At 43.8% G+C, this 9,524-nt stretch overlaps 1 protein-coding gene across 2 annotated transcripts in view; it reads left to right on the top strand.

Annotated features, from left to right (window-relative positions):
* The window catches only part of ADAMTSL5 (ADAMTS like 5), a 155,669-nt gene extending 146,445 nt beyond the window's left edge, over positions 1-9,224 (top strand). For both annotated transcript variants that reach the window (XM_033920325.1, XM_033920324.1), the window contains exons 12-13: positions 7,888-7,959; positions 8,147-9,224. In XM_033920325.1, coding sequence (XP_033776216.1) covers positions 7,888-7,959; positions 8,147-8,481 — 407 coding nt within the window. In that variant the 3' untranslated portion in view covers positions 8,482-9,224. The remainder of the gene's footprint in view (positions 1-7,887; positions 7,960-8,146) is intronic.
* Positions 9,225-9,524: the final 300 nt, after the last annotated feature.

Below are 9,524 nucleotides of genomic sequence, written 5' to 3' on the forward strand. Positions count from 1 at the left end.
ACAAACTTGAAGGGCTGAAGTTAGGACCCAAAGTGGTGAACTGGGTCAGAAACTGGCTATCGGACAGACGCCAGAGGGTGGTGGTTAATGGAAGTCGCTCGAAGGAAGGAAAGGTGACTAGTGGAGTCCCTCAGGGTTCGGTGCTGGGGCCAATCCTGTTCAATATGTATGTAAGTGACATTGCTGAAGGGCTAGAAGGAAAAGTGTGCCTTTTTGCAGATGATACCAAGATTTGTAACAGAGTAGACACCGAAGAGGGAGTGGAAAATATGAAAAAGGATCTGCAAAAGTTAGAGGAATGGTCTAATGCCTGGCAACTAAAATTCAATGCAAAGAAATGCAGAGTAATGCATTTGGGGATTAATAATAGGAAGGAACCGTATATGCTGGGAGGAGAGAAGCTGATATGCACGGACGGAGAGAGGGACCTTGGGGTGATAGTGTCCGAAGATCTAAAGGCGAAAAAACAGTGTGATAAGGCAGTGGCTGCTGCCAGAAGGATTCTGGGCTGTATAAAGAGAGGCGTAGTCAGTAGAAGGAAGAAGGTGTTGATGCCCCTGTACAGGTCATTGGTGAGGCCCCACTTGGAGTATTGTGTTCAGTTTTGGAGACCGTATCTGGCGAAAGACGTAAGAAGACTTGAGGCGGTCCAGAGGAGGGCGACGAAAATGATAGGAGGCTTGCGCCAGAAGACGTATGAGGAGAGACTGGAAGACCTGAATATGTATACCCTAGAGGAAAGGAGAGACAGGGGAGATATGATTCAGACGTTCAAATACTTAAAGGGTATTAACGTAGAACAAAATCTTTTCCAGAGAAAGGAAAATGGTAAAACCAGAGGACATAATTTGAGGTTGAGGGGTGGTAGATTCAGGGGCAATGTTAGGAAATTCTACTTTACGGAGAGGGTGGTGGATGCCTGGAATGCGCTCCCGAGAGAGGTGGTGGAGAGTAAAACTGTGACTGAGTTCAAAGAAGCGTGGGATGAACACAGAGGATTTAGAATCAGAAAATAATATTAAATATTGAACTAGGCCAGTAACTGGGCAGACTTGCACGGTCTGTGTCTGTGTATGGCCGTTTGGTGGAGGATGGGCTGGGGAGGGCTTCAATGGCTGGGAGGGTGTAGATGGGCTGGAGTGGGTCTTGACGGAGATTTTGGCAGTTGGAACTCAGGCACAGTACCGGGTAGAGCTTTGGATTCTCGCCCAGAAATAGCTAAGAAGGAAAAAAAAAAAAAAAATTTAAATTGAATCAGGTTGGGCAGACTGGATGGACCATTCGGGTCTTTATCTGCCGTCATCTACTATGTTACTATGTTACTATGTTACTATGTTACTATGTTACTATGTTACTATGTTACTATGTTACTATGTTACTATGTTACTATGTTACTATGTTACTATGTTACTATGTTACTATGTTACTATGTTACTATGTTACTATGTTACTATGTTACTATGTTACTATGTTTTTAGTATAGCATTAATCTGTCCCCATATCGACTTCCAAAAATTGAGTATCAAAGGACAATAGAACAGCAGATGATCCAGTGTCCCTATATCAAGATGACAACCAGGGGGAGGGGGTGGGGGGTATTTCTGTCATGGTTTCATTCCCTTGTGAAATATTGATTGGGTGGGGGAGGGTTAATTTTGTATGGATTTTGATTGATTGTAAATGCATGATTGATATTGTTTGTGTGGATACTGTATTGCATTTTTGTTGGCTTTAGAAACTCAATAAAGTTAAAAAAAAAATAAATAAATAAATAAATAATCCAAACCAAAAAAAACAAACAAACTTACAGTAATCATCAACACGTAAACTTAAAACATAAGGCCAAGGATCACAGAACCCACCCCACCCATCTCCAAAAACTTTCACTTCTCTTGTGGTTCACCATACAGTGGTGGTGGCCTCCAGAAACACTTGTAGAGGATTTCCAAATCCAAGTAACTGCTAACCACAATAGTGATTCTATGTTACCAGGTTCATTCTAACCTGTGATTTGCTTTTGTAAACAGATCTGAGACTTTCTTTCATGCAAAACCACGCATTCTCAGGGAAAGATGCCACAGTGGAATAATAAAACATGTTTAATTAACACCCCCCCCCCCTCTTTTACAAAACCATAGAAGCGGTTTTTAGCGCAGGCCGGCACTCTAAATGCTCTGCACTGCTCCCAACGCTAATAGGAACTCTATGAGTGTCGGGAGCAGCGCATCACATTCAGCTTGCACATGTTTTGTAAAAGGAGGGGTTAATTTTTATTTTCAACTTAAATACAGTGCATACCCAGTATAAGATCTGGATATCAAAAAGAAAATAACATAGAGCTTCAAAATTAAATTGAACTTTTTTTTTAACACGGCCATTAAATCAGTTTACACCCTGAAATTAAAGATTATTGTGATACTTAGATGTGTTTTCTTGACTTTATGCTTTTTTTTATTTCATTTTTCCTGTCTAATCTCTTTCAGCCAAAACTGAAACTACAGCCGAAACTTGTCACCTGGTTTTGGCTAGGGTTATCAGATGTCCGGGGAGAACTATCCGAGTTCCTGGACAGACTTTCCAAAACCCGGCAGTTTGTCTAGGTTTTGGAAAGCCCCGAGCTCTGACCATGCCTGGAGGGCCTTCAACAAGCATGCGCGGATGATATCGCACACTTCCAAGCTTGCTGCAGGCCCTCCAGAGCTCAGGAAAAAAAGAGATGAGCCTTTTTGAGGGTGGAGCTGGAGGTGGGGCAGGGCAGGGCAGGAGGCAGGGCAGGGCTGGAGGCGGGACAGGGTGGGGCACTTTGCCCAGGTTTTGAAAAGCCTTCTCTAAATCATGTTGAGCAGGAGGAAATCCTTGCATGCGTGAATTTCCTCCTGCCCAGCGAGAGCAGGCAGTTAGGGGGGGCTAGGGCAGGTCTGGGGTGTTACCGAGCAGGGATGGGTGGAACTGGGCAGGCCTGGGGGCGGATCTAGGGGGTCCTGATTTTACTATAGTAAAATCTGGCAACCCTATACATAGACCTGGATTCTATAAACTGTGCTGTCGTCATTGGCTGCCTAGAAACTGCCGCCAATCGCGTCAATCACACAGTGGCGCTGTTTATAGAATTTAGGCCATAATGCTGTGACTCAGAAAATTCATTTCGGGCATGTGGCACAGCAAAGTGGACAGAGCAGATGCAGTTTAGTAGATTTGAGCCCACACAGTTCACATCAACTTGTAGAAGGGAGCAGTAGAAGCAGGGACTGGCTGAGCTTAGGGTTACCTGGCCCCTGCCCCATCCCTGAAAATCTCATCTGAAGAACATAAGAACTGGGTCAGACCAATGGTCCATCAAGCCCAGTAGCCCATTCTCACGGTGGCCATTCCAGGTCACTAGTACCTGGCCAAAACCCAAGGAGTAGCAACATTCCATGCTACTGATCCAGGGCAAGCAGTGGCTTCCCCCATGTCTTTCTCAACAACAGGCTATGGACTTTTCCTCCAGGAACATTTCCAACCTTTCTTAAAACCAGCTATGCTATCCGCTCTTACCACATCCTCTGGCAACGCATTCCAGATTGTAACTATTCTCTGAATGAAAAAAATTCCTCCTATTAGTTTTAAAAGTATTTCCCTGTAACTTCATCGAGTGTCCCCTAGTCTTTTTATTTTTTGACAGAGTGAAAAATTGATCCACTTGTACATGTTCTACTCCACTCAGGATTTGTAGACGTCAATCATATCTCCCCTCATCCATCTCTTATTATTCCTGACCTCCGGGCCATGTCCAGGGGCCTCCGAGCATGCACATACACTTGAGATGTCATCCGTGCATGCTCAGAGGCCCTCCATCCACAGCTAGAGCTTTCCAAAACCCAAACTGCTGTGTTTTGGAAACTCTGTCTAAAAAGAAGGCATATCTGGGTTTTCCCATATGTCTTTTAACCCTAGCTGAGCTGCAAGGCCCACCCTGATCGTACTAGGGCCTTTTTCACGACTAGAGCATTAGTGCAAGACAGAAACATCAGCTGCCTCTTTCCACCTTTCCTTTCTCTCTCCCCCTTCCAGCTATCTAAGCTACATACAGATAACCAGTGAAAAGACAGAGGGAGGAAACAGGGATGATGGATTTCTGCTCATTTATGATGGTTTTTGTCAGAAAGTAAGAAACAGGCAACAGGTGCACAAATCCTGGAGCTTAAGCCAAAATCAGTAGACTGACACCTAGGCTTGATTTATGCCTATCTGTAAGCAGAGATTGTTGCCAGGTACTTAAAAGTTGTGGGCTCTTTTCTTCTCTCCCCCCTGGTATTTAAAGACTGAAAAAGAATAAGGGTTATAATTTGGATTTCATATGCATACTTCAGTCTTTTTCAGTCTGCATGTTCCCTATTTCCTCACCAAGCTACTCTCTTGGATTACAAAAGTCTACAAAGAAAATACCACAATAGACAGTATCTGTGGAAAAGGTTTCCAAGATCACAATATTATTAAATAACTATGAGGATGAATCAAAAATTAAAGGCAATTGTTAAATTACGCAATAACCAGAACAGAGCTAGCAAAATGCAACATATGTACTTCTACATTGCCTATTGGATAGTTTGTCCATGCACAGTGCGGCGCTCGGCCTTTAGTCATGTGGCAGTCACGAAGTCAGAAAAATGGATGCTCCATTGCAAGATTGCACCATCATAGAAACATAGAGTTTGACGGCAGAAAAGGGCCGACGGCCCAACAAGTCTGCCCACACAATAACCCTCCCTCCCACAAGTCTACTCAAGACAAACCCCCCACCTGAAGTATCCATTTTTTAAGCAAAACTCTGTGGTACCTGTTGGTCCCATCGACACTTGAAGTCAAGCACGCTACTGGCCTCGATCACCTGTCGAGGAAGACTATTCCATCGATCGATCACCCGTTCGGTGAAGAAGTATTTCCTGGTGTCGCCATGGAATTTACCCCCCTTAAGTTTTAACGGATGCCCTCGTGTTGATGTGGGACCCTTCAGAAAAAAGATTTCTTCCTCCACTTCAATGCGACCCATGATGTATTTGAATGTTTCTATCAGGTCCCCCCTTTCTCTGCGCTCCTCGAGAGAAAATAAGCGCAGTCTGGTAAGGCGTTCTTTGTAAGGGATGTCTTTAAATTCTGAAACCATCCTAGTGGCCATTCTTTGGATCGACTCCATTCTCTTCACATCCTTTTGGTAATGAGGCCTCCAAAACTGGACACAGTACTCAAAGTGAGGTCTCACCAGGGATCTGTATAATGTTAGTATGACTTCAGGCTTTCGGCTGATGAAGCTCCTTCTGATGCAACCCAGCATTTGTCTAGCCTTTGCTGAAGCTCTCTCCATCTGATTGGCAGCTTTCATGTCTTCTCGGATGAGAACTCCCAAGTCCCTTTCTGCAGTAGTTCTTGTTAAGTTTTCAACGTTCAGGGTGTATGTTCTGCATGGATTTCCGCTCCCGAGGTGCATTACTTTGCATTTTTTGGCATTAAAGTTTAGTTGCCAAGTGCTGGATCATTGTTCCAATAGAAGTAGGTCCTGCTCCATAGCGCTTGGCCTGGTTGCGCTGTCGGGTTCTTTTGCCCTGCCCACGATGTTGCATAGTTTAGCGTCATCAGCAAATAATGTGATTTTGCCTTGAAGTCCCTGAGTCAGGCCCCTATAAAGATATTAAATAGCATCGGACCCAAGACCGAGCCCTGTGGCACTCCACTGGCCACTTTCGACGTTTTTGAGGGAATACCGTTTACCATTACTCTTTGAAGTCTGCCGCTAAGCCAGTCCTGTACCCAAGCTATTAGTGTGTCTCCTAGTCCTAGCGAGTTCATCTTGTTCAATAACCTGCGGTGTGGAACGCTGTCGAAAGCCTTACTGAAGTCTAAATATACTATGTCCAGGGCCTCACCCCATCCAGTTTTTTTGTTACCCAGTCAAAGAAGCTTATCAGATTGTATTGACAGGACCTTCCCTCAAGGTGGGGGTCCCTTAATCTTTCATCATCCAGAAACTTGTCCAATCTGTTCTTAATCAACTTTTCCATGAGTTTACTTACTAGTGATGTGAGACTCACTAGTCTATAGTTTTCGGCCTCTGACCTGCATCCCTTTTTGTGGAGCGGGATAACGTTGGCAGTTTTCCAGTCCAGGGGAACTCTTCCCTTGCTTAAGGAAAGATTGAAGAGCCCAGCTAACGGTTCTGATAAGACATCACTCAATTCACGAAGTACTCTAGGGTGTAGATTGTCTGGGCCCATAGCTTTGTTTACTTTTAATTTTGATAGCTCCTGGTAGACTTCTCTTGCAGTAAATTCCATGTCCCGGAAATGGTCCTCCGAACTACCCTTTGTCTGTATCTGAGGACCGGATCCTGGTGCTTCACAGGTGAAGACTGAGCAGAAGTAGTTATTGAGTATTTCTGCTTTGTCTGCATCCGAGTCCGTAAAGTTGCCATCAGGTTTCTTTAGGTGCCCAATACCGCTTGTGTTCTTCCTGTCGCTAATGTATTTAAAAAAGGATTTCTCCCCTTTCTTTACCTGCCTGGCTATGTTTTCTTCCATCCGAAGTTTGGCCTCTCTGACTATCGTTTTAACTTTTCTGGATTTATCCATATAGGTTTCTTTAGCTTCCGGTCGTTGTGATTGTTTGTAGATAACGAAGGCCTTTTTTTTGTTGTTTTACTAGTTCTGAGATCTCCGCGAAGAACCACTGTGGCCTATAGTTTCTGCGTCTTTTGCTCACAATTTTTATGTATATATTGGTCGCTTCATCGAACATCAACGTGCAGTAGTGTACTTTCTTTGGGCAAAGGGAGTGAAACCTGTGGAAATTCACCATCGGATATTGACTCAGTATGGTCATAGCACCATGAATTTAACTCTTCTTTCACGAGCCACAGAATCTCTATACTGGTTCTCAATCAAGTCCTGGAAGCAGTAGCATAGTAAGTGGGTGGGGAGCGGTCTGCTCTGGGGCACAGGCACCTGTCCTCCTCTCTGCCCCCTGCTCCTTCCTAACCCCCTCCCCCCCTGCCGTGCACGTGTCCCTTCCCTTATACTGCTTAGGACATGTCTTTTTTGGCCATTTTCAAAAATAAAAACGCATGAAAATTGCACAAAAGCAAGTTTTGTAGATGTACCAAACTACCTTGTCTGATGGCAACAGAGGAATCCTCATCAGTTGAGCCAGTTTCAGGGGTCCAACAGTGTTGGGGGATGTCAGAGAGGGTCCAGGGATATCGGGGGGGGGAGTCCAGCAATGTTGGGGGATGTCAGGAATGTTGGGAGGTCCAGCAATGTTGGGGGATTTGGGGGGATGTTGGGGAGGGTCCAGCAATGTTGGGGTATGCGGGGGGAAAGGGGTTGGGGATTTTGGGGGGAGGGGTGTAGGGCTCCACGGGTCAACCGATCCTGGCAGGAGGAATCCCCATCAGCTGTACCGGCAGAAATCCCTGTAACTGGCTCAGCTTATAGGGATTCCTCTGCCGTGATCAGCTGATGGCAAGCCCTCAATGTGCTGTTTTTTCCCCCATCTCTGGGTGGTGGGAGAGGGTTGTGACCACTGGGGGAGTAAATGGGGGTCATGCCTTAAACCCTCCAGTGGTCATCTTGTCAGTTTGGTGACATTTGGGGCACTTAGAACTGTTTTACTTTGGTCTAAGTCCTGGCGTGTAAGTTCTGCCTAGGATGTCCTGGAAAAGCTTTGAATATTGCTTCAGGATATCCAGGTGGAAGCTTAGTAGTTTAGAAGTACTGCTGAACGTCCAGAAAGTTTGTTTTATCAGCACTTGGACGTCCAAGTGCCAACTTAGACAGGTTTCTGAACGTTTTAAAGTTTTGATTATGCCCCTCATAGAATTTTGGACTTTCTACCTATATTGATTTCTTGTTGCAGGTAAATGTGGGAAGTGTAAGAAAGTCCAAGGACGGCAGAACAAAATCAAGCAATACTGTGAAAAGGACTTTGGTGAGAAACAGACAATTTTGCTCTCCTTTGGGGTGATGACAGTTAATCCAGCTTCTCTCTCTGGTTCCTTTTTAGTAGGCCTGAAATAAATGTAGACTGACAGACATACATAACTGTATTAACTAACTGTACTAATAATTAAGAAGTTTCCACTAAAGATTTTAACTTTTGTGTTACTTCCTTGCAGTATTTCGTGGCAAGGTCATAAGTAAAAAGACTGTTGGCCATGAAACCCGTTATGAAGTCCAAGTGATATTGACCTACAAGAATAAGTTTCCCATTGTGAGACGAGAGTACGTTTGGGTCCCCAACCTCTGTGACTGTCCTAATCTGCTTGAGAAGAGGGAATATGTCCTGATGGCACAGAGACATGTCAACTTTGAACATACCTTAAACAGGATATTGCTGAACTCTACCAGTTTTGTACGTCCATACAGGCCAAAAGAAGAAAAGCTGCTTCGAGGTCTTGACAAAGAATGTGCAAAACATAGGTACCAATTGAGGAAAAAATTTCAGACGTAGCTTTTCTTCATAATGACTCAAAGACAAGCAATGCCTTTCAAAGGAATAACTTATAAAAAAAGAGACATTTACTACTAGAGATATTTACTACTTGCATCATTTCTATTCACAGTATTAATTTTATTTTTAAAAGGCTCATTTGAAGAGATCCAGAAACATACTATTGATGCCTCGGTGGGGACTGGAACTGCATTTTCTATTCCTTTCCGGAAAGGGTAAGGAGACATTAATCTTGGAGGAAGCTACCAGGAGCTCAGTTTAGTGGTGTACCAGCACTTTTTGACAATCAACCATTGCTATACAAGAGGCCGCTGAAAAGTTCTCAGCCCAACCAACAAAGTTGGGGCAGTCTCCATTGAGGGCTATACGCTTAGACCACCGATTTTCCAGTTTTTTCATTCCGTATTTCTTGGACGGAACAAAAAAAGTGGAAAATCACTGGACTAATACGTGTATAGCCCTTGATGGAGACTACCCCGATTATGTTGGGTGGGCTGAGAACTTTTCAGCGGCTCCTCATCTAAAGCAATGGCACCTGCATTTTCATCAAATAGTGGATGAAGAAACGAATGCATCTCTTCATGCATTATTCAAAACTTCTACTTTCTAGGAAGATTATGTCATGGACGAGATGTTAAGCCACAGCCATATTTATTTATATTCTGCTTTTCTATAATGCTCAGCGTGGCAACATCAATACAGTTTATAAAATCCTGAAATAAAATACAATATAAATAAACATATCTCAAAATGTGTTGATGAAAGTAAAGAGAATATTTTAAAAAGTCTATACGATGAACAACATATTCACTGGTCTAAACAGTTCTATCATCTCATGCCTTAAAAGTCCATTCTCTTACACAAATAATGGATTAAAAACCAAGTTATTTTTGCTGTACCTCATTGCACTGATATTTACCCATAGGCTTCACCCCAGTTCTGTCAGTGAACTTCTGTTTTGGAACCTGCTATGGATACAGAGTATGAGCAGCCTTCACCGGCTTTTCTGCAAGTAGATTTCTGCTGGAAAGGCATGAGGAGAA

This window comes from Geotrypetes seraphini, chromosome 14 (genome assembly GCF_902459505.1).
Source record: "Geotrypetes seraphini chromosome 14, aGeoSer1.1, whole genome shotgun sequence".
Lineage (NCBI taxonomy): Eukaryota > Metazoa > Chordata > Amphibia > Gymnophiona > Dermophiidae > Geotrypetes > Geotrypetes seraphini.